The sequence below is a fragment of the Talpa europaea genome (assembly GCF_964194135.1).
Source record: "Talpa europaea genome assembly, chromosome: 11".
In the NCBI taxonomy this organism is placed as follows: Eukaryota; Metazoa; Chordata; class Mammalia; order Eulipotyphla; family Talpidae; genus Talpa; species Talpa europaea.
Window position 1 is genome coordinate 97,010,666 of NC_140078.1, and position 25,217 is coordinate 97,035,882.

General features: G+C 54.6%; 1 protein-coding gene across 2 annotated transcripts in view; it reads right to left on the minus strand.

Annotated features, from left to right (window-relative positions):
• Window positions 1-25,217, minus strand: part of IQSEC1 (IQ motif and Sec7 domain ArfGEF 1) — a gene marked incomplete at both ends in the record, with an annotated part of 285,659 nt that overhangs the window by 147,854 nt on the left and 112,588 nt on the right. Inside the window, one exon of one of the 2 annotated variants that reach the window (XM_084248437.1) lies at window positions 1,966-1,988. The exons of the other annotated variant lie outside the window; for it this stretch is intronic. Coding sequence (XP_084104563.1) covers window positions 1,966-1,988 — 23 coding nt within the window. Of the gene's footprint in view, window positions 1-1,965; window positions 1,989-25,217 lie in introns of those variants that run through there. 2 annotated transcript variants of the gene reach the window in all.

Below are 25,217 nucleotides of genomic sequence, written 5' to 3' on the forward strand. Positions count from 1 at the left end.
GAGCAGGGAACACAGAACCCCTGACAGGTGCACCCTCCATGCCAGCCCAACCCCTTTTCAGACAAGTGGGCAAGACAGGTTTAGTCCACCGGTCACCAAACCCGCCGGGGTTGAGGCATTAAAATGCAAGATGAACGAGTGTCCAGTGAGGGATATTGGACTCTGCATGGTAGGCTTGTCCCTGGCAAAATCATGATGGATGTGGGCAATGCTGTCACGGGAAGGAGCTGCACCCCTAAACATCCACAAACGTCAACCAGAGGCATAGGTTAAAGTCAGCGGAGAACGAAACAGACCTGAGTCTGGAGCCCTCCTCCCCCAGACCCGTAAACCAGAAGCTGGGAGTGGCACTGACCCAGGCATGGGTCCTTTTTAAATTTCTTAAGTGACTCTAATGTACAGTCCAGGGTATACGTGGGTTTACACAGTCCTATGTTCCAGGGGAACTTTCTGAGCCTCAGTTTTTCCAACGCTAAAATGGGAACGCAACGCCTGCCCAGTAGTGGGAAGGAACCCATTACTGAGCGCCAGATGCAGGGTGACGGGCCAAGCACGTGCTGGGAGATCGCCCCTTTCTCCCCGGTGATGTCTCTCCCCGCCCCAGGGCTGACAGTACTGAGAGTTGAGAATTTCTCAGACTTCAGGCTCCTGGGTCCAGGCAAAGGTGTGGCAGGAAGTAGATGGAGGCCCCGGGAGGACCTATTTATTCCCGGTGACAGTGGCGGAAGTTACATGCCAGGCAAGGATTTACTATTTGTTTCCAAAAATACAGCCGGGGCCTTGTCACCGGGAGTGAGAATGTCGGCGTGTTCCGCTCACATCAACAAACCAACCTGTGGGCTTTTCCACTAGAAAAACAAATGCACATCGCAGCAAAGCACAGACATGGCATCTTCCTCACCCGTGGGCCCGTCAGAGCCTCTGGCGCAGAGCGAGGCCATATTCACTTTCTTCCATGCTCTATCAGCAAGAGAGCCACCTGCCCCTCAGGAGGGTCGCCAGCCCTGTCATGGTGTAGGGGGTTGCCAGGCCTTGGAGTGGCTCCCCAGAAGTCTCCCTATGAATTAGTCCAGGCCTCTTGGGGACTGAGCCCAGCCTGGAGCCCAGTTCTGCTCTTTAAGGTCTTACAAGGTCTGAGGTCACTGAATAGCCCTAAACCACCCAGGTATGGGCAAGTTGCCTTGGGCAGGTAGAGACATGGACTGGCCTTAGTCCCACAGGATGGGTCCGGGGAGGGCAGTGAGCAGAGGCTGCACACCCCAGAATAGCACACTGCAGAGCCCCGAATGCTGGCATTCTAATCCCATCTCTTGGGAAGCCTGGCTTAGCCCAGCATAAGCTTCGGTTTCCATAAATACCCGGGCCTGTGATGTCACCGCCCGTGCAGACTTTAACAGCCCCTGCCGCTGGCGTTAGGCCCAGCAGACAGGTGCTCCACCACTGGCCCACACAACACCTGGCACAGGGGGACATGGATGCCCCTGCTCACAAAAGGGGGCTGGACCCTCACCTGCCCGCGAGGACACAGCATCTTACCCCCACCCCATCCTTCCTGCCAGCCCTCCAACAGGCATGCTGAAGTGCTGGGCACAGAGAGCTGGGCACGGGAGGCTTTTCCACACAGACACACTGGGGGCTCGACCAGAAACCAAAATGGTAGCAGAGGACTGTAGTTAGGATGGGGCCGTGGTGCTCCTGCCTGCCCTTAGAGACAGGGAATTTCACAGCCTGATGGCGACCTACTGACTAGCAGTCTCTCTCATCATCACCAGCACCAGACACCTCCGCTGCAGGGGAGGAACACGCCGCCTCTCCACTGCCGCTGGGGGCAGCTCCCTCTGCAAGTCACCTGCGTGACACCTGCCCCTCCCCCCACCTCTCCCGGAGCCCCTCACTCCAGCTCCAAGCTCAGTTGGGGCCCCTCTGGTCTCGAGTTTCAGGCATAAACCTGCCACATATACTCACAAATAGCGTCGTCTGCACGCCATCCTGTCTGGGGACAGTTTTTCCCTTCACTCTCTCCCTCTGGAGCGGAAAGGTTCAATGTGGTTAGAGGAGGAGCAGGATGCTCAGGCGAGAAGTAGAGGGAATAAAATTAAATCGAAGGGCGAGTCACATTCCTGGGGGTGGCGGGCTCCTTCAAGGAGGCTGGGCTGGGCGCAGGGTGGCAGCAGCGGGCGCCGATGGACCCCTGGCACACGGGGCTCACACCGCGCCCGTTCGCCCGCAAGGGCACACAGCCACCATGGTCCAGGTTGGGCTGGGGGCGTTGGCTGTGCTGCTACCTGGGACCACCTCGGGCTCTCCCCCTCCTGCACATCCGGGGTGGCGGGGTGCGGGGAGGAGGGGAAGGCTTGTGGGGGGAGTCTGTGCCCGGTTTGCTCTCGCAGCATCCGGAGGAGGGGCGGGCGCGCTAGAGCCTCCCCCCTCGCCCAAGGAGCAACGTAGTGCGGCCGCGCTGGACCAATCGCCGAGGCGCTCGTCGCCATGGCAACTGCAGCATCAGGTGCGGCCGCCCCGCGGCGCCCTAGCTGCAAAGTCACCCATCCGGCAGAGAACGCCTGGCGCGGGCGCCAGGGTGCCTCAGCCGCGCAGGCTCCTTTCTGGCCAAAGCTGGAAACCTGGAAATCCGTTGCTAAAATGCCCGGGCTGTCCGGGAGCCTGCGACGACGCTGCTTTCCAGGGTGGCTTCTCGGCCTTTGGCACGGAGACATACGAGCTCCGAGCGAGCGCATGGGGCTGGCACCCTGGAGTCAAGCCAACTGCATCCAAGACCGGTCTGCCTCCTAAGAGCCCTGAAACCTTGGGCAAGCCGCTTCTCTTATGGGAGCCTTGATTTCTTTTGCTGTGAAATGGGACCGTAATAGCTATGGCTCAGGGCTCAGGAGGGCTCACCACACACAGGGGCCACAAAGATGCACAGTCATTACCATGTGTGCTGGCCATGTCCTAAAGGCAGGTGGGCTTGGGTTGGGGAGGATTTCTGTTGTAGCTGTGGTGCCCATTCACTCCTTTGCCACCCCCCACCCCTTACTCATTCTACAAACAAGCAGAGCACTTTCTCCTTGCTAGGTACTGCTTTTGTGTTGGCAACACAACGTGAGTAAGGCTAAGGCCTTGTCCCCCTAGTGTTTACATTCTAGCAGAGTTTGGGAAATCAGCATTTGTCATGCAAAAAACTTGGCATGGGAGAAAGGTTGAGCATGACAATAAAGCAGCAGCATGGTGGAAGGGATGCATCTATACCGGAGGGGTGTTCAGGAGAGACTTCCGGGAGAGGGTAAATGTGGCTGAGACCTGAATAAAGGACGATCCAGGGCAGAAACATTCCAGGGGGAGGGAAGAGCTGATGGCAAGACCCTGCGGCAGAAAGCAGCTTGTGTGAGAATGTGAGAAGGCCTGGTAGCCATGGAGGGTGATAGCCCTGGTGAGGGGAAGGGGACTCATTCTCTTCTCAGATTCACTTTTCTTTCATACATGATCTCTCTCTTCTTTCTGACGCTTAACTGCTCAACCCATTTCCTCATCATGAATCAGGTATTCCAAGCCCCTCTCAGAGGTGTATGTGTGTTTATGGTTATACACATGGATAATTTTTTTTTCCGGGCATTATATTTATATGTAGGTATATATGTTCATACATTATATATATTTTTACACACATAATCCTCATAAGCTCAGTGAGGTATGAGATCATCATCCTACTTTTCAGAGGAGAAACTAAAGCCAGAGGCTCAGCAACTGACCCAGGGTCACATAGCTGGTGATGGTGCCCCCAGGGCTGACTGGCTCCTGAGTCCTCACTTTGAAGCACTTGCAAAGCTCCGTCATCTGGTAGATATATGAGAGACTGAGTATGAATGCCCAGCCCCTGGCTGGCAACTCAGAACACTTGCTTCTTTCCATTCTCTCTGGAACCAGATCCCCAGAATTTAAGGGAAGAAGGGATGCTATATCCTTGAGTTTTACTCCTTCCTTTACCGTGGAGGGTTGGAGCTCAGAGAGGGTGAGGGACTTGGTCTGAAGTTGCACAGCAACAAGTGGCAGTGGTAGGACTGGGGGTCAGTTCTTCTGTATTGCCAGGTGGAACAGGAGTAGAGCTGAGGCAGCTGGGTGATGGGGAGGGGGAAGAGGAGGGAGGGCATTAGAACGGAGATGCTTCCCTGTTGGCCCTCAGTAAGCAAGTGTTTGTGCCCACTTGTCTTATGGCCTACACTTGGCTGCCCCAGAAGAACACCGCCAGAGAATTCATATTTCTGTGGGCCTCACCTATTGCAGAGTCTGGCCCACCTCTCTCCTCAGAGGAGTTGCATAGGATTTCAATAACAGTGCAAAAGTAACACTTGTTTCAGGCTCTTTAGTGACTCCTCAGAGACACCCTATGAAATGGGTTAATTACCACTCCCATTCAGAGGTCTCTCCTCTACGTGGTGCTGGAGTGAAGACTCGAACCCACATCTCTGTGATTCCCCGGGCTGCTCCCCTCACAACCTCTCAAAGCAGGGCTTCTTTGATCATACCCGTTTGCCAGGGGAGGAAGCCGAGGCTCAGGGTGGTGACCTCACCTTAGGTTTCCTCTCCTGCCAGGGAGCCTCCTGGGGGTCATGATATCCATCTGCCATCCACTGCTTTTGGCATTTCCTCCTCATGAACTTACATGTATGTTCCTTACATGTTATGCTGTCATTTTAAACTAGGGCGAACGGCATTCAGAAGCAGACCCTGAGAGTATGGGCTTGGACAGGCACCCGCTGGTGCTCCAGCACCTCTGGGCTGTTCTGACCCGACCGGGGCACATGGCATAGGGGCAGGCAAAAGGAAGATTCCACTCCAACCTCCGACTCACGAGCCCAGCTGCTTGTCACTTCAGGAAGTGACAGAGGTCAGGGAGAGGCGTGCCTGGCTGGCAGCAGGCCCTCATCACCCGAGCTCAGGCGGGTTAGAACACTCTCCCAGTGTGAGGCCTGAGGTCAAGGGAGGGTGGGCGAGCACGCGGGCAGGAAGTAGTGCCACAGGACTTTGGATGGAATGATGGGACTTTCCTAAATGTAATCAGATGCCTGAGATGGGAAGGGGTGGCAGCCAGAATTTTGGGGTTGTTGTTGCAGCTCAGCCCACCTCTGCAGGTCTGGGACTGGAGCACAGAAGGAATTGAATAGGGACCATCTTTCACCCCAGCAGTCACTCATACTCCTGGTCTCTCGGGAAATGTCTGCATCACTTCCTGCACGCATCTTATCATGGTGAACCCCTGGAAGCAACCTGAACTGCATGGAGAAAGCAGCTGCCAAAGGGTGGTGGATGGGGGAACACACCACATCCAGGACTCACCGCCCCGCCTAGAACATTCTAACCTGCAGGCTGATGCACACTCACAGTGTCTGGCCCTGGCAACCACAGTGGAAGGCTCCCATCTGTGCCCAGTGTGAAGGCAGAGAATACCGTTGGCTAGGGGGAGGGCAGAGGGCCCGAGCATGCAGCCGACAGATCCCCAGGTCTCAGAAACTTCAGGCCAGCAACCCGGGGTCTCAGGAACTGAGCATCTTCCCGAGCAGGTAGCGGGGGCGCCACATCCTTTTTTTAGGATGACATAATTGTGGAAATGCAAAACCATCAACATTCTGAACCTTCAAATCTCAGGATCACAAATCCTCCAAGTCCTGGATTCCCAACCCCACCCCCTCATCCCGCCAAGTTTTACATTGTAAAGAAATGAGATCTTAATTGCACAAATAACATGAATGTCTCTTCTGAAACAAAAGCCCCCAGGCCACCTCCCTCAAGCTCTCTCTTCTGGCTTATCTCTGCAGCGGTGACTGCTGTCATCTGTTAGAAGCACATCCTTTCAGAGCTTTTCCTTGCACTTAGCTATGTATACATGCATACAGAAAGTCAAAAGTATCAACATAGACCCTAAAAACGGTATCCTATTAAATAGGAAATTAAAAATAATTTAAATGCACCCAATGGCATAAAGAAGAATCCAGTGAACGCTGATCTGCCACCATCCCTCCACACACATAGAGTTCGCTGCCCTGGACAGTCATTGGCGGGTTTCCTAAGGAGATAAGTGCTCACAAACAATACCAATACTTGCACATGTTTTTAAAACTTGACATAAATGGAATCACACCACATGTTGGTTTCCGTAACTCTTTCCCGCTCAACATAATGCTCGCTCCAGATACTGAATCATGGACTCTAAACCACAGGCTTCTGGGTGGATTTTCCAAATCACAGACTTTTCTTATCCCTGGCATGGGCTTGGGGAGCCGGGGGTGGGGGTGGCCCTCTGAGTCCCTGCCCATCCCCCACCCCATCACATGCAGACTGCTGAGAAAGAGAGGAAGCAGCCATGAGTGAAATTCTGGAAATGTGTGTGGGCTTCTGGAAGCCTGGCACACACCCCTCTGCAGTGCACCCAATACTATTGGGGCTCGTCCCCAGGGGATAGCTGCCCCAGGACAGCTGAGAAGGAATCCCTGACATCCACTGAAACGCAGTGCCATTTAGCAGTCAGAGGATGGAGGTCTGGAAATCTCAGTGCTTGTGGCCAGTCCCTGCTCTCCTGCTGCTGTGCCAGGTCTGCCAAGGGCGGCTGGGTGCAGGATGCCTGCCCAAGGCTGAGGAGGAAGGGTGAGGAGGAAGGACTCGAGGTCCGGCAGATGCTCCCTGCAGAAGCTCAAGCTGCATTTAGGCTGTGCTGGTGGAAGAGGGTAGGCCGGGGGATGGCGCTGCTCAGCGTGTGTTGGCTTCTGCAGAACTGAGACTTGGAGTCCGCTCACCCAGAGGGTGCCAGGAGCAGCTCCTGCCCGTCTGGGGACTAAGCCTTCTCTCATGAGCCTGTGCGAAAGCTCTGTGAGATGGAGGGTGAACATGGCCATGAACAGGAGGCATCACTGCCAGTGCTGGCCCCAAGGCCTGTGTGGAACCCAGCAGGGCAGGATGGATCAGCCACAGACACTGAGCCAGAGAAAATGGGTCCAAGAGTGCCTAAGGGTTGTGGGCTCCCTTCTTCCCCCAATGTATGCTGTGCCCCCTCCTCAATCCCCCCAAGCCCCCATGCCTTCTCAGCAGGCAGTGTGGCCTCGTGGTCAAGACCAGCAGCCACCTCTGTCACCACCTGTGTGATTCGGGCAGATAACGAGATTTCTCACTCTCTTCTACACACTGGAGCTCACAGGCCCCTCCCTCCAGGCAAGGACTAAAAGAGTGAACACATGCAAAGCAGTTAGTCCGGGGCCTGGTCCAGGCTGCGTGCTCCGAAAGTGGTAGCCAGTGTGGTTGTTGCTGTTACTGTCCAGGCCAGCAGCAGCAAAGTTCCCAGAACTGAATTCCCTGGGCACTGGAGTTAGGAGACCCGAACTAATGCTCCAGCTGTGAGGCTGAAGAGATGCTGCCAATGCCTGGAGCCTGGGCTGGTGCTGGAGATGCAGGGTGAGTAAGGCAGACAGTGGTGAGGGCTGGGTCAGGATGGACAGGAGGGACACAGGGTTGGAAATGGCCCTTTTCCCTTCCACCTGCCCTTCTCTGCTGGAAGGTTGTTTGTACACGTGTCTGGCTTTAGTGATTTGCCTTGCTTCCTAACAGGGTGGAGGCGGCCTCTGAGAGCCCCACCAGGGGGCAGTGCACTCTATTGTCCCTTACAGCATCCCCAGGGGCTGGTCTGCAGGCTCTGCCTCCTCCTGGGGCTTCACAGGAACCGACAAAGCTGTGTTGGGCCATGTGTGGTTGGGTCAGAGAACATGGGCCATTCGCAGCCCAGCTCCAGGTCCCTGAGGTTGCGCATGCTCCCTAAGCACAAAGCGGCACTAATTCTCCACCCTCCATCTCGCCACTACCTGCAGAGGAAAGCTTGCTTTGGGCCAGGCCTCAGCTAGGCAGCAGGGAGACAAAGGCGGGAGAATTGCAAAAGCCTGGAATAGGGGAAGGGCGCGTGGAGGCTTGCGGAGGCCTGACAGCACTTCTCCCTGCCCGCGTCTCCTCTCCCTGCCCGCGTCTCCCCTCCGTGGCCGGCACCCTTGCGCTCCTCTTGGGCTTAGGGTTTCTATGGGGTTGACTCTACTCCTGGCACCCCAAGTTCCACCTGGGGGAGTCAGGCCTAGTTGTTTGCTGGCGTTGTTGAGAGAGATGACCTCTCAACTTGAACTTGAGCTTCAAGCTGGGAGGTGAGAGTCAGCACTTTCTAAGCCTGCCCATTTGAGAAGGAAGCCGATGCGGGGTGAGAGCAGAAGAGAGACAGAACCTGGTAGGTGCAGCCTCTGGATCCAGTCACACCTGACACTTTGAGGTGACGTGAGCTGATAACCCTATTTTCCTTAGGCCAGTTTGCAGGGGGCTGTCTGTTACTTAAAACCCAAAGTTCTAACACACATGTCTTCTAGTGGTAACAATTCTGAGTGAATCGTATAACACAGAGTGATGGTTTCAATAGAGATGTACACAGAACACTGCGCAGGAGGGAGGAGGTGTAAGTTCTTTGGGGAAAGGGAGATGGGAAGGAGAAATGGAAGTTTCCTAGAGTGCAGACTATATTGAAACTGAATCTTGAAGTATGTGTGAAGTTCATCAGATAGTGCATGGAAAGGTATTGTGTGTAGATGGAACAGCACGTGCAAAGGCCTGGTGGTGACAAGCACAGAGAAATGAGGCTCAACCTACCGAGAGTTTGGGCTTCATAAATGAGGGTAATGGGGAGCCTCAGCAGGCTTCTTAGCAGAGGAGAGACAGATGATTTAAATATAGTTTAATGAGGGCCTCCCCGGTGGCGCAGCGGTTGAGCGCTGGGTTGCGAAGCTGCCCGCAGCCTCTGCAGCGCCGGTTCGATCCCCGGCTGCTCCCCGGCCACCGGAGGAGGGTCCCACATGGCGCACAGACCTCTCCTGCCGCCCGCTGCTCCCCTCAGCAGTGTACTTCGGTCCTTCTGCCTGCTCTGCTCCCCGCTCTGGCTCTGGTGGATTCTCTCACCCTCCCGCGCTTCTGACTGTACCCAGTGCTTGTATAAATAAATAAATAAATAAATAAATAAATCTTTTTAAAAAAAAATTTAAAAAATAAATAAATAAATATAGTTTAATGAATTCCTTGGTAGGGGAAGTGTGTGGAGAAGATTAGAGGTTGGGGGACCAGCGGGGAGATTGGGACAGTGCCTCTGAAGGGTGGGGGAGGCCTGCATCCATATGGGGTGGAATGGGAGAGAAGAGGTGTTTTAGGAAGAAGTATGGGTGAGGGTGGAGGAGGGATAAGGGTAGCACCAGGTACCCGGCTTGGGCAATGGGTGGATGGGGGCACCAGTTAGCCAGTGGGGGCAGAGGAAGAGGTATGGGGTGGGAAGTGAGATGATCTCTCTGCTTTTGGTTGTGTGGGGGTTCAGTGCCTGGTGGACTCCTGGGAGTGTCCAGGGGGCTTGTAGGGCCTGTCTGGAAGCTCAGCTCTGGGGCAAGGAGTGTGGAGGGTATGGGGGGGGAGAAGGGAAGGTTGGGTGAGCGCCGAGGACTCAGGCATTTAAGGAAAGAAGCAAAGGACTGGGGAGAAGGAGCCACTGGAGCCCCAGGAGGGAGGCCCCGCGTGCCCTGCCCACCACTCTGTGTTCTCATGGCATCCCATAAAACTCAAGTCTGGGTGAGCGCACTCACTCCCACCTTGGAGCGGGGCTGTGTTCCCCAGTTCCCATCGAGGTCCTTCCGGGGACCCCACCTTCTACCCTGTCCATCCCCAGTGGTCAGGCCCCACCTCCCGAGGAGCTGAGACAGCACAAGAATAACATTAAACAGTAAAAAACGAATCCAAAATCAGCACGAGGCTTTGTGCTCAAAGAGGCCGTCACAGCGTTATTTATAATAACACGCTGCGACTCCAAACACATATTCAGGTAACTGTCCAACGCTGGGAGTTAGCCAGAACACCCGGTGACTGTGTGCGAAGGGGCATTAAGTTGCTTTTGAAAGAGGTATTTACAAGCAACAATGTCAATGATTGTGAATAAAAGAGCAGGTTATCAAAGCATAAGTGCAGTTTGAACACAGAGGGGACGTGGCCATTTGCCTGGAAGGACGTGTGCCACACACCCCCGTGAGTAGCTGGTACCCCGCGGGTGGAATTAGCGAGCAATTTATTTCCCTCTTTGTTTTACTTTATTTCTCAAATTTTCTACAGGATGGCTAACTATCCTAAAGGAAAACATGTTATTGCAAAGAACTCTTGAGTCACCTAAGATGACTGGAACACCCATGAGCTAACTGGGAAAGAGAAGGCGACACGGATTCTGGGCCAGCACACAGCTTTGAGTCCCGCCACCTCGACCTGGCTTTCCCCTCTACAGATCGACTCCCATCTTCCCCTTGCAGAGGCTGCTGGAGACGCCCAATGAGTGATTGTGCAGCCAATGACCCCTAAAGACAGGGACCCCCACAGAGTGTGACCTGCAGCATCTCAAAGGGTCGGATCACCAGATGGGGGACCAAGCCCACCTGTCCTGAGACTCGCCTGTTCCCAGGCAGACTGGGGCAGAGTGGGTGGGGGGGCACAGTAGGCAGGGACTCTGCTCTCAGACCTCAGGTCAGGCCTCACCTCACCACTCACCTGCTGTGTGACCTTGAGCAGATGACTGCCCACCTCTGAACCCCAGTTTTTATACTGGAAACTAGGTGGAGGGAAGCAGAGTCCTCCTGAGAATGGACACAAGGTGTCTGCAGCAGCTGGACACATGAGTACATGGCAGGACACGCCTTGGCCAGCCTGTCTCTGTCCAATGTTGGGAGTTAGCCAAAAACACCCGGTGACTGTGTGTGAAGGGGCATTAAGTTGCCTTTGAAAAGGATATTTACCAGCCACAATTTCAATGATCGTGAATAAAAGAGCAGGTTATAAAAGTGTAAATGCTGTCTCCATGATGGTTCAGCCCTGGGGGAGGATCCAGACAAACTGAGTGTACAGAATCACCTCCAGGGTGGGCTAGAGGTGAGGGTCTAGAAGAGTGAGGGTCTTTCTCTGCCCTGTCTGTGCTGCTACCTAGGCCCCTTACTGTAGTACTTCTTAGCATAAACACAAATCAGATCCACCCTCCCTGGCTTCCCAAAATGCTCAGGATAAAATGCATATGCCTGGCCTGGCCCCGTGTTTCTGTCATCCCCATTCATTTGCTGATATTCAGCCTTTCACTGACTCCATTCCAAGTTGACCTTATTTGTGCCTCAGGACCTTTGTACATGCTATTCCTGTTATCAGAACACCCTTCCCCCAGATCGCCAAATAGGTGTCAGCTCATAGGTCACCGCCTTAGGAGGTCCTTCCTGAATCTTGCCCTCCTGTGCCCACCCCCCACCCTCATGCCCATGTTATTTCATCCAGAGTATTTAAAATCATCCTGTTTGTTTTCAACACCTGTCTTTCCTCAAGAAAATGTTTGGCCCACAAAAGCGGAGTCACCACTTTTCTAGCTCATTATGGTCCCCCAGTGCACCAATGGGACCTAATACACAGTAGGTACCTCATAAATGTACACTGACCAGAATGAATGAATGACCTCAAGTCACACTCCAGTGCCTGGCTTGTTCCCAGCTGGATCAGTGGGAACACAGGTACCACACTGTGGCTTCTCATTGTTTCCACATGCCTCACCCTTTGCAGATTTGGTAAAAATCCCACCCCAGACAAACATTCTTCCGACAGTCTAAATCTGCACTGGGTAATTACTTGTGTATCCACACTAATAATAGGTCTTGTGATTATAGTTTATTTGGTACGGTTTTAGCTAATGGACCGGATGGAATATTTGCATCTGGAAAGTTCCCCAGCTGTTTGGGGGAGCTCCCAAATTCACTGCTCATGGGAGAAAAGAGCCCCTGAGTGCAGGAAGGAGACCTGGGGGAAAGCCCTTCTCCTCAGTCAGCCTCAGTCTTGTCATCTGTGAAATGGGATGGTGATGCCTGCCTCACAGGGCAGAAGCCCAGCACCGATCCCAAATCTCACCCGCACGATGACCAAGGCATGGGCGAGGACCTTTACACAAACATGCAAGGAGTGACTTTATTTAAACTGATTTTTTTAAACTTGAATGCATTTCAAAGAAAACTTCCTTCCCCATTCTAAATGGAAACCAGGATCACTTGCCTTAAGCATCCTATGGAAGAGCACCCCAAAGCTTGATGAGTTTGTATATTCACTGTCTCTGCCACTGGATCCATTAGCTGTCCTTCTAACTGAGCCAGTGCGAGGCGCACAGTCGGGGCACCCTCACAGGTGGTGAATGACCGAGCGGCTGAGGTCTGCCAGCAGGGAACTGAAGATGAAAAGGAATCGGTCACTCCACGCCTACCAGCAGCATCATTTGCAGCGCCCCACTGTGGAGAGGACCCCTTTGTCACCGCGGATGGAAGGATCGATGCGCGGCTAGCCACACGTGATTTGGCAAGAAAAGGGAGCAAGATGTGGACACAGGCTACGGCAGTGAGGAGCCAGAGCTACAGGACCACATGGGAGGGGGGAAATCAGACTATCCCAAAATGAACGACGAGGAAAGAAAATAAATAAAACATTTGAAGAAAAAACAAATAAATCATTCTGAGGGGAAGAAGAGGTCACAAGATAGCCAGACCAGTGTCCAGAGACATAGGAAGTGGACATAGGAAGTGGCCTGGCAGTGGGGGCTGGGCGGCTGGTGGCCTCGGGCAAGTTCAGGACGATGCAATGATCTAGAACAGGTGGTGCAGATGCTTGCCCACTCTGGGAGGACACTAAGAACCTCAGGAATTCTAGCTCAAGCTGTTCGAGAAGCACCAATGTGATATGGAGAGGATTTTCCCTGGTGGACTCTTATCACTCTGCTCTCTCCTGATGTTCTCCAGCCCGTCACTGGCTCTGGAGTCACCTCTGGGGTGACTCCTCTGAAAGCACCTCTGAAAGCACCTTGTGTTTGCTGAGTGACCTTCTCATGAAAGTGCAGACTCCACGCTGGCAGAGGATTCTGTCTCTTTTGGTCAGTGATGTCGCTGCAAACTTAGAGCGGTGCCTGGCACTAATAGGTGCTCAAAAAAAGAATGAATGAATGAGGGAATGTTTCCATGACAGTCTCTGGCCCTTTCACTGGAGTGACTGGTCCTCCTCTGCCTGCCCACTACCCTCCTGTCCTCCCCTGCCCTCCCAGCCCCCTGACCTGCCCTCCGTTGTGCTGCTGAAGAAGCAGGAGCTGGCTGTGGAAGGTCAGAGTCAGGTGGACCATCTAGTTCTGGCTGAGCGGCTGCCTTGCCCCAGCTGGCCTCTCAGACTCAGCAGCTGAGTCAGGGATCTTCCCGAGAAAGCCACATGGTCTGTGGGGCCCATGCGGTTCAGACCTCTGCCAGGTCTTCTCTTTGGTCTGGAGCTCCCGCTGGAAGGTGGGACAGACATAAGGCAGCTTGGGAAGAGCCAGGGTAGTTAAGGCTGGAGGAACTGGGGCAACTTAGCCTGGAAGGACAGCTGGGTAGAGATGGAGGTCCTGCAGTCCTGAGACCCAGAGGCAGGGTTGAGACTAGGAGGAAGCCAAGGGTAACACCTTTGGAGTCAAGCAAATCTGTATTGTATAGGGTCACAACAGGCTGCCTCAGAAGAAAGGCACTCGCTATCCCTAGGGTAGAGGGTCTGGCAAGCAAGCAAGGGTCTGGCAGTGGCAGGAGAAGAAGGCCTTGAGAACTCTCTCAGCCCAGAGGGACCTGTCTCCCAGATATGTTCCCAGGAAGTTCTCAGGGAAGTTCTGGGGTTAGTCGGGGCCAATGTTGCTGGTGTAATACTCAGATATCCCAGCAGAGGGCAGCACTTGGCTGCTGCAAAAGTCCTGGAGAGGGCTGTCTGCAAAACCCCAAACCCCTCTTCCCAAGGAGATCCAGAGAGGCCCTGTCCATCTTGTTCCCTCCCAGGCATGCTGTGAGCCCATCCACTGCATGCCCAGGCCTAGGCCTTACTCCCTGGCTGAATACCAACATCCCAAGTCCATTCTGCTCCCTCATACACCTAAAGGGTCAGAGATACCTTGTCCATTCCGTGTGCAGAACACAGGCCACCGACCCAGCTTTTAAAGGAAGACCCAGGTCTGGGGAGTTGACTGCCACTGTGTGGTCCCAGGGAATTACTTCACCACAAACTACAGGCTCCACATTTGCTAAATGGGTACAGGGGATCCCCTCAAGGTTTGCCTGGAGGAGATGCCAGCAGACCAGGGACCTGGGCCTCTGACACAGGGTTCAGGACAAGTTGTCACAGCAGCCTCTTCCCTCTTGGGCCCATAATACACATGCAGAAAACGAGAAGGGAGGAGTTAGGGGTCACAGCCACGCTGCTGGGTAGAGGGGTGCAGAGACCAAACCCAGATCAACCAGCTCCAGCAGCCACAGCTCCAGATTTGCTTCTGCCGAGCTGTATGACATGAGGAAGAGAACATGACCTCTCTGGGCCTCCAGGGAGGGTGGGAGAGTGGGGTTCACTCGTTACTTTCCCACCTTGGGCTTACACGACTCAGTGACAAATGCTCTGCAAGTAGATGAGCCTCTCCCTGGCCCGGGGCCCTAGGCTGGGGTGCCATCCAGCAGGTGAGCCCAGCCCAGCTTGCTCCCGTGCTTCCTGACGCCCCCTCTCTGTGTGATCCCCTCACTAGAAGCATTGTAGCTTGTGAGGCCTGCACACTCTCGGGTCCCCCCAGACCTGAGCCAGCACCCAGGCTGGGGCCCAGCCCTTTGGGCTGTAACAGCTTTCCCCTGACGTCGGCGTCAGGGAGCAGCAGCCGCACCAGGTTTTGGTGCAGACGGAGCACAGATATTTCAGAAATGTGTTCCCTACTTAATGCAGGCCCAACGCCTTCTCAGAGGCCAAGCCCGCTTCCTGCTCAATGATAATCACTGACACCCCCTCCTCCCAGAAACCATCTGGGGCTTTTTCCGCCACTCCGAGGCTCCGGGTAGGCCTGGTGGGGACACTGAGGACGCAATCACCAGCCTTTTAGGAACTGGTGCTTGTGAAGGAAGCGTAGACGTCTCAGTGCAGAGGATGCTGAGCGCGCCTTTTGGGGCTGGCAATTTGCAGCGCTCTCCAGATGCTGCAGGACAATGGGGGGCTGATTGGCAGGGGAGCGGGAGGGGCTGGCAGCTGTGGCTTTAGAGCAGGGAAAGGTAGGGGGCAGGAGGGGCGGAACCCAGGCAGGAAAATGGGGGAGTTGCAGAGGCATGGAGAAGGTGGGGTGAGTCTTATTCCAAAGGCCCCGGAAAAGTGCTGAGCCAGCAGCACAGGAGAGAAGCCTGGGTAGGAGGCTAAAGGTGTGATGGAGGGGAGATGCAGGGGGAAGGGGATGGAGTGAGGCGGGCAAGGAGGGGTGAAGAGTCCCGTGATTCATTCTTGCAGACACGCATGAACCCCCTCGGGAGGCATCACGGTGGGGTGGGTGGCAAGCTTTCCACTGTCCAGACTCCATGGCTTCAATGTGGACTCCTCACCTACTTGGGTCCCTCGCCTCAGTATCCACATCTATGAAATGGGCTTGGTACATGCAAAGGAAGGGTTCTACAGGCAAAAGGCCCAGCACCACACGGTAGGTGCTTACCATGGGCTCGGCTCACCTGTCCCCTTTCCCTCCTCAGCTCCCTTTGTGCAGGCCAAGAGAGGGACCACCGGCACCAAGCAGGGCCCCTGGGGTTCTGGAAGACCATCCCGGACAAATGGCAACCGACGACTCCAGACCCTGAATACTGTCCATGCCTAGGGAGGTCCAGAAGCAGCCCCAGCCCCCTCGACAGCCAGCCTGGACCATCAGGTGACAGGGGAGAGCCACCTACTGCGTGCCTCACCTTCTCACCCAGATCTTTGCACGTGGCCTTCATCTTTGATCTTTGCAAACCTTGAAGAAGGGACCTGACTTCCTCCTGACTGGGAGGAAACTGAGGCTCAGAGAGGGACGGCGTCCCCCCCTACCCTCCATATACACAGCAAGTCGGAGAAGCGCTGGGACTGGAATCTAGACAGGCCTGACCAGACAGAGCCCTTCTCTCGTCCTGCATCCAGGCCCGGCTCGGGTGCCCTCCACTCACTCCACATGGGGTCTGGGCTCCGCCTGCCGCCCTCTGAATTCCAGCCCCCAGGTCCTGCCCTGGGCTTCTAGTCCCTGGTCATGGCCCCGACCTGGCACTGGCCTTTCCGGAGTTCACACTGCTGTGCTGCTCCAGCCGCAGCAGTCTTTGCCTCTCCCCACACCCCTGCCCCGCTCCCTGCGCCCAGGGGGCAAAATCCTGATAAACCATTTCTGGGCCTTTAAGGGCCTTTTGTTTCTCCAGCCAAGCTTTCCTCCACATTTTAATAAGCCGCTTGCAAAATCGGTGACTGATGAGTAAGAACGAGGGAGGATGTGGGGCTGAACGTTTTTTTTTCTTGGGATTGCTTCTGGCTGTGCAGTCAACTTTAAATCGATTAATAACGTGCAGGCCTGACATTAATTATCAGCCATTTGTCGCTGGGAGAGGCTGGAGCCCTGTTTGCAGGGCTTTTCTTCATGACCAGCTCCAAAGCCTTGGGGGAGATGCCCATCTGTCCCCCAAAGGACAAGCGAGGCCCCCAACCTCTTAGGTCCTGACTGGCCTTGGCCCCCGAGCTCCGCCCCCAGTCCCATGGGAGCTTCTGAGTGTCAAGACACAACATCACAGAGCTGGGCCTGGATGCCTGGACGCTGGTGCCCCCGACATCCGCCTTGCCATGAGGTGGCTCATGGCCTCACCGACCTTCAGCCGGGTCTGAGTTAGGTAAGGGGAAGTCTAAAGGCCCTGAATTTCTTTACTCACTCAACAAACGTTCTGAGCAGCTACCGTGGACAGCCATCTTTCTGGGCACTGAGGGTACAGCAGAGAACAAGACGAGGTCCCTGGCTTTTGAGAGAGCCTGATAGTCAAGAGGACAGTAAGGAAAAGCAGGAATGTCAGAGGGGACTAAGGTCTCTGAACAAAAGCAAAATAGGCAAGATTGGGGGGCCTGGGGAGCAAGAATTACCCACTTAAATAGAGGATGGAAGACTTCATTAAGGAAGGGAGGGAAGGAGCAGGGAGCTATTCCTAGATGGCAGAGGGGCAGCAGTGCAAAGGCCCTGAGGTAGAGGGAAATGAGCAATAAAAACAACATGTTGCAACATCAAGGAAGCTGGGTCACAAAGACCACAGCGGGTGGGGTTCCATTTGTATGAAGGTCCAGGAGAAGCGAGTCCACAGAGACAGCAAATGGATTCGTGGTTGCCAGAGGCTGGGGGGAGGGGAGTGCTACATACGGGCTTTCTGGGGAAATGAGGATTTTCTGAAATTCGATAGTGGTGATGGCTGCACAACTAAATGTGAATAAACTAAATGCATCAAATGGTAAGTTCCGCTTTTTGAGAACTTTATAATATGTAAATTGCATACCAGCGAAGTGCTACAGAACATCAACGTCACACTCAGGAAGGAAAAGGAATTGGGGCAGAGGATGCGGGAGAGGGCCCCAGGAGGTGTCCCCAAGGAGGTCACATCTGAGCAGACCTCAGCAGTGACAGCTGTGCCCAGCCCTGGGAGGCCACCCCCTGGGGGAGGGCAGGTGGGCCTGAGTGAGATGTTGGGGAAGTCAAGGCCAGAGCTAGGTGATGGCATGCCACTGGCAACACCGGGTGGACTGTGAGCAGACAAGGTTTCAGTGCGCGGACGGCACTGTAGGAGGACCCGACACTTTAAAATCACTGATTTACATCTTCTCAAAGTTGGTGGGACAAAAAGATTTTAGATGAGCTCACTTGGGAGGTCACAGAGGTCATGGTCATCATCTGCCCAGACAGAGCAGGGGAGGCAGCACTCAGCCTGAGCCAAGCACCCCATGGACACAGTGGGAGCCCCGAGGATCCCCCTGAACTCGCTGCACAGGGAGCTGGCTGTCCCAGGAAGCACAAGCCCGCACTTATAGAATGAAGCAGCCAAGGAAAAGGACTCTGGCAGATCACCCCGGGCTCCACCTTTGGGAGGCTCCAGGGCCAGAGTCTTAGGAAAACAGCCATCAGTATTTCCCAAGAAGTGCCCCTGGGGCAGCCTCGGATGCCAGGAAGCTTCCCTCTACCTGCAAATGTTCACTGTTCATGCCCTCCTCACCTCCTTTTGCTATAAGAGCAGAACCATCAGCGAAGGAGGAGGCTGTATCCTAGCATTCCTGGCAGAGGGCACAGCATGTGCAAAGGTCCTGAGGTAGGAACATGGCTACAGTGTTCCAGGAACAGCCTGGAGGCTGGCTGGAGTAGAGGGCCTGATGGGAAGAGGGAGGGAGAGAGGTGAGAGGTAGCAGGGCTGGGTGGTGTAGGCCTGGACCTTTACTCTGACATGGAAGCCTTGAGAGGTTTCTGAGGAGAGGATAAGAGAGATTCTTCTGGTTCTGTGCTGAAAACAGACTCTGGGGTGAAGAGGGCAGGAGCCGAGATACCAGGGAGAAGCCATGGGAGATGACTTCCCTGTTAACCCAAGTGCATAACCACCAGTCTCAGCTGGAGCCCAGGGAGCATATTAGGCAGGGTCCTCCTTCCAAACAGGTGTGACCAGCTTCCTTCCTTCCTCTTCTTTCTTTATACCTTGCTTTTCTACAGCTAGGCCTTTGCACATGCTATTCCCTCTGCCTAGAGCACCCTAACCTTTCCTCATTTGCCTGGGGAATGTTTATCCTCAAGTTTCTACCCCTTGATTGGAGGGGTTATTTCTTTGCTGGGGTTGGCACCCCAAGATGGGAACTTCCCTCCCACCCATATAGAAGTTTGGATTTGCCTCAAGGACATTTTCTTGAACCCCACTTCTTGGAGCTGTGAGAGAGCCAGGAGCTTAGCAGACCATGGTTTAGGTCAGTGGTTCAGAGTAAGGGGTTGGGGGAGATGCTGCACATCGCCACCAAGTGCTGGCAAATCCAGTAAAGCCCAGAATTCCAGGCCACATCAGGTAGTCTCAACTGAATTCTTGCAGAGCCTCAGAGCCTCGCATTTTGTTTATTGATTAATTCTACAAATGTTTATTGAACTCTGGTCTAGGGCCTGGGGATTGAGCAGTGAGTAGGAAAGAGTTTCTGGTGCCAGTGAGGTGGGAGAGAGACAGACAGAAAACTCAAAAACCGGTGTACTTTAGGGATGTTTAGATAGAATACCAAGTGCTGGGAAAGGGTAAAAAGTAGCTGGGGAGGGAGCCTCCCTTGTGACGCAAGGGCTTAGTTAAGACGCAACCTATGAAGCTAGCCGCAGTCACTGAAGCATGAGTTCGATCCCCGGCCAGGGAGATTCCCACAAGGTGCAGCAGACCTCTCCTGTCTCTCCCGCTGCTCCCCTCAACAGTGTATTTCAGTCAATCTGCCTGTTCTGCTCCCTACTCTCTCTCTGGTGAATCCTCTCACCCCCCACACCTCTGGCCTGTACCCCAGTTCTTGTATGCATAAACAAATAAATCTTAAAAAAAAAAAAAAGTAGTTGTGGGAGCTGAGTTTTAAGTTGAGACGAAGTAGAGACAAGACACAAGCCATACCAAAGACCTGGGGCACCAGTAGCCCAGAGATGGAGCAGCAAGGCCCTGGGGCCAGAGATAGCCCTTGTGCTCGAGGAGCTCCAAGAACAGCAGAGTGTCTGGGAGGAGTCCAGGGGAAAGGGAGACTGAGGAGGGGCAGGCAGGTAGGTGTGGTGGGGGTCTGGATTTGATGCCAAGCACAGCTGGCAGCCGTCGAGGGTTTCAACGTGACATGATATGGTTCATGTCTTTAAAAGCTACCTCCTTCCCTGCAACTGAGAGCGTTGAAAGGAAATAGGGAGACCCAGGAGGACCCTGGGTTGTGCCTGGCCAGGTGGTGGGTGGGAGGTAGAAGGGGAAATGAATCTTGAGGGGGGCTCCCCACTTCAACCAGGGACTGGAGGCCAGTGGGTAAGGAGGACAGATTAGGGCAGGCCTTCAGGGGGCTGGGGGAGGCCCAGAGTCCAGTGTGACTCCTGGTGCACCCCCAGGTAGGGATGGGGAGGAGGTACAGAGCCACTAGCCCAGAGTTTGGGGGACAGCGGAGGAGTGTGGTACCGGCTGGAGATACAAGTAGGAGGCCACCTTTCAATTTTACTGTTTCAAAAGACAAACTCTTACAAAGTCCAGGAATCAATAAACAGACCCACACCGGCCTCTCTCCCACCCAGATCCAGGGAGAGCATTTCACAAGTAAGTGCTTTCGCATTGACTCTGGCCGAGGGAGAGGGACAAGGAGAGGGGGGACAGGAGGCAGAGCCCTGTCCCCAGGCAGTGCTTAATCAATCCCGCTGAGCCTTCATGATGTAGCTCCCCAAGGGCAGCATGAAGTCACCCCACATGTCCCAGGACAGCCAGCTTGAGCAGGCGGACGTGGGTGAGGCCGTGGGCTCAGCCCAGCTCTGACCCTGCAGGAACACCAAGGACACGCGGCCAGCTCCTCTGCACAAATTGGGGCAAAGGACTGGATTGGGGGCCTGGCTGTGTGGGCTGCACTTCCCTGAGCTTCCAGGGGCTCATCTGTGCAATGGGCACAGTGGTCTGCCGGTCATGGGGGCTCTGGAGGCGGGGCATGAGCAGACACTTGTCAGTGTGTTCAGTGGTGCTGCAGCCCCCCGCGGGGTGGAGAAGGAAGTCAGCGTGTGAGGGGGAATCTGTTGCCATGACGATGGCCCGCTCACATCCCGGCTGTGCTGTCAGCTGCAGCCACCAACTCTCAGGCTTCCAGGTCCGCACACGCCCTTCTGACCTACAGCCACAGACCGGTTTGTTGTTCGCCAAACCCACTAAAACACGAGTTGCGGGAGGGTGGGGTTGGGGGCAGTTTATTCACTACTGTACACACTGGATGACGATGCCCACCACAGCCCATAGCCCACAGCCCACAGCACCCCAGGGATCAAGAGTTCCTACAAGAGGAAACTGAGTCATAGAGGCTTGTTACCTCGCCCAGGGAAGAGGCCGCCCTCCACTGGGTGTCAGACCCAAAGGTGCTGCTCACTCTGTCCAGAGTCAGCACCATGGGGCCCTGCTAGGAGGCTGCAGCATCTGCCGGCCCCTCCCCAACCCCTGTTCCCAGCCCACCCCAGGGCAGTTCAGCTCAGGGAAGGGGCTGCATCGATCGCCTGCTGCCTCCCAAAGCTGGAGCTCTTGGCTCACTCAGATACCATTGGCTTCCCATTAAGCAAATCAATAGCTTCCACTGGTTTCCAATTTGTGTTTCCAGAAATTCATCTCCTAGCCACCTTTTTAATTAACCCCCCTCCAACACAGCCAAGGCCCCAATATATCACCCTCTCCTGGCCACAGAGCATGGACCACAGGGTTCCAGGAGCCCTGTGTATTTAAAGCTCCAGGTGTATTTAAAGCTTACCCATCCTTTCCCTGTCCCTGGAGAGATGCTTCCACTGCCTAGATGCACATCTGTCCCCTGATCCTCTCCACAGCCCCAAGGAAGGGTCCTCCAGCCAAGAAAGCTGAAGATCAGAGAGCTCCAGGCAGTGCCCTAAAAATTCCAGCTGGCCAGGACAAGTGCACGTTTGGAGGAAGCAGTTTGCAAAAGCTCCCCAGATGTTGCAGGATAATGGGGGTCTAGTTGTCTGGGACTAGAAAGGGCTGGCAGCGGTGGTGTCTAGCCGGGAAAGGTGGGAGGGGTGTGACCCCTAGAAGAGTCTGGCTCCTGCTGCTCACCTGTTTACCTCTGTAGCTCTCAAGTCCCTTTTCCCCCTGGACAGAGGCCTGTGCCTGTCCATCAGTGCTCCACCCCAGGTGCTGGGCACAAAGCAGGTCTCAGCATGTGGGTGCTACATCAAAAGCAATACTTGCAAGTGCCTTTGTGTCCAACACTGCTCTAGGAGGGTAGACTCTCAGCTTGGTCAAGGCCTTTGATGGTCTGGCTCCTTTGAATTTCTGGACATTACATTGCTGCCCTGTCTCAGGCCTGCTCCGACCCAGAATGCTGGCACTGCCTCTAGGAGGCCCTCCCTGATTGCCCCCTGCCCCCAGTACACTCCTCTACAACCATTGCCTAGCCCCAGCCATACTCCAAATTCATAAAATCAGCAAGTGGACAAACACACCCTTGTGGATGGCCCATTAGAACGCCCTGGAGTTCTCAGCCCTAAATCCTAAGTCTACATATTCCCCAAATCCATCATGTCGAGTCTGCTGGAGGAGAGATGCCAAATGCCAGTGCCATGGTTCATTAAAGTTAACCATCTGTGCAGAGTGAGCGGGAATGATAAAAACAGTAAAGGGCTTGGCTGGTTTTATGGGGAAGCTTAAATCTTAATGAAAGGCCAGTCCAAAGTAACAATGAATACGCAAAACACCCCAGGGTAGCGGCCCCGCTGGCCTCATCACTTGCGACTTTCGTGGAGAAGGGGCGGGTGGTTTGGGTGATAAGGGTGGAGACCTGGGGGTTTCTGTGTGTAGTCTCAGGGTCTAGACTCTGGGATGTGCCCCAGAGACCACCCAAGAGCCCAAGGAAAGACCTAGTCAGAGCCACTTCTCACCCCTAAGAGGTGACACCCCGAGCACCTGCTGTTGCATAGAGAGAGCTGCTTCGGCTGTGACTCCTGACAGCAGTGGGGTCGGGTTGTCCACCCAGCAGGAGAACATGTTGGGGAGCTCCTGCTGGCCCAGAGCCAGGTGTCCCCTGTGCTGCTGGGAGGGAAGGGGTAGGGTGAGCAGCCTTGGGGCACTAGGGCAGGAGATCCCAGCCACACCTGTTTCCATGTTCTCCCTAACTCACCAGGGAGGCCTGGCCTCAGGGCCCAGCATGGCACACAATAGGCCAGGTACTTGGGGGTCTTTAGGAGCTGAAGGCTCCCCAAGTCGCCATGGAGGCCAGGGAGAGCCAAGGCAAACATGAGACAAAGTTGTCACGTGAGACAGCATCTGAACTTACCAAATTTCATCTTGCGCTGATGAAACCCCAGTTAGCACCAAGACTTGCCCTGGCGTTGGTGGTTGAACATCAGTCACCAGGTGATGGTGGGGGCTGGGTCCCAACATGCTTTGGTGGGGGTGGCAGGGGCTCATGCTCACTTAGGCTCATACAGTGTGCCCAGGGAGCTTCCCACACACTCGCCACAGATGGGTTCCGCTCGGAGCAGGGCTCAGAGAAGCCAGCCAAGGTCACACGGCCTGGAGGGAGCAGCAGAGTGAATGTGAATACTGGTCAGCCCCCTTCTGCCATGTGGAGCTGGGGCAAGAAGGGAGATGGCAGTGATAATGCTGATTGGCCACCCGGGTGGTGGATTCAGTTCATTTGGGCCAGTTCGATATCAAAGAGAGCAAGAAAATGCACAGACCCTGGAGCTCATCTGCCTACCCTCACTGCCAGTGAACCTGACCAGCTCTGGGACCTCCCGGGCCTCAGCTTATGCGTCTGTAAGGTGAGGTTAACACCTGCCCACCTTGGGGTGGGGCCACGGTGAGGATTCAAGAAATTACAGCAGGGGCATTACTTAGTGTGGAGCTTGGCACACAACGGGACCCTGCAGAGTCCCCTCTAGGGTGAGGAGGGTGCCATCCTAGCCTGGGGGTGGGGAGGATTTAAGCTCTTTGCTACCTTATCTCTGGAGGATGAACAAGTCAGAGGCAGCTCAACAGAGGGCAACAGAGCACTACACTGGCGCACCACTGTGGGAGGGTAGCTGGAGTGGATGGAGGGTAGCTGGCATGGGTGGAACTAGCCAGGAGCTCAGGGCCCAGGGAAGGCTGATGGGGGAATGTGGGCAGAGGAACTGGACCAGAAAGCCAAGTAGCATTTGGGCTTCAAGAGAAAACTGTCCTGTGTTGCATTACTCTGACCGCGCCCGCTTCCTCATGAAAGCTGCTGCAGACAAAGCCTAGATGGGCGGTGTGGCTGAGTTCCCATAGGACTTTCCTTACAAAACCAGACAGAACAGAATGGGGATCCCAGACACAAACCCTCGCACAGCGGGTCCAGTGATCTTCCAATCCACCAGGGTGCCACAAGCATTCAATGGAGAAAAGTCACTTTCCAACAATGGTACCACAGCAAGAACAACAGATTCGGGATGGATCAAAAGCCTAAACTGAAGTGTAAAGCAATAAAACTCAGACGAAGGATGAAATATCAGATCACCATGTGACCAGCATGGCTGCTTCTGGGTTTGTGTGCAAAAGAAGGGGGACCACGCACACCTGTGTGCACTGCGGCGCCACCCACAGCAGGCAGGAAGCAGCAGCAACTCGGGCATCACCCACAGAGGAGTGGGGAACACAACCGGCCTATCCAGACGACAGAACGGTATTCAGCCTTACACAGGGAAGGACGTTCTGAAACGTGCTCTGTGGAGCCATCGCACTACGTGGACAGAGCCAGACCCAGAAGGACACACTGAGTGACTTCACGTCCACGAGGGCCCTCGAGACTTCAGGTCATCGACAGCAAGTGGAATGGGGGGGCCAGGGCTGGGAGGGGGCGGGAGCGTTTCACGGAGACAGCGTCTCCGTCCGGGAAGACAGTGACTTCTGGAGACGGACGGTTGGGAGTGAGGCTCAGCCAACGGGCTTAACGCCACGACACTGAAGTGGTTAGAGGCGTCCATTTTAGGACACACAGACTTCACTACAAATTGCTGGGTCCCTCCAACTCCCTCCTTAAAAGGGACCCTGAGGGGTCCTTAAAAGGGCACTGAGGGGTCCAAAGCTTAAGCTTCTTTAGCTGTAAATCTGCTTCTGCTAACAACAACTAAAAAAACCAAAATTTTAAAAGCACTACTGCAGACGGAAGCAGAGGAGGTGCCAGCTGCGGGCCTTGAGCAGCAAGTGGGGTGGATGCAATGGCCCGATGTCGTCTCTAGGGTGTGCCTCATGGTTTATAATTCAATATAATTTATCAACATAGAAGCAGCAAAATGAACATAAGAAAGACCAACAAAGCTCCCCACCCCAACGGAGACTGCGTTTTTTTAGGAAATAAATGTCAACACCTTTGACAAAAGAAAGACAGCAGTCCCCAGTGGGCTGGACCCTGGTGGCCAGGCCCCCCCCCCATGCCCGAGAGCAGGGACGCTGCGATGTAATGACCATGATGACCAAGCACAGGCACTGGCGGGACCACAGGATTCACTGGATCTGGGGCCTGGACTCAGATGCAGCCCTGGCTCCATTTCCTGAGGGCCAAGTGGCATTTCTGTCAGTCTCTGTGCCCACTTCATCAGCCCACACAACCTCTCTGGTCTTGGTCCT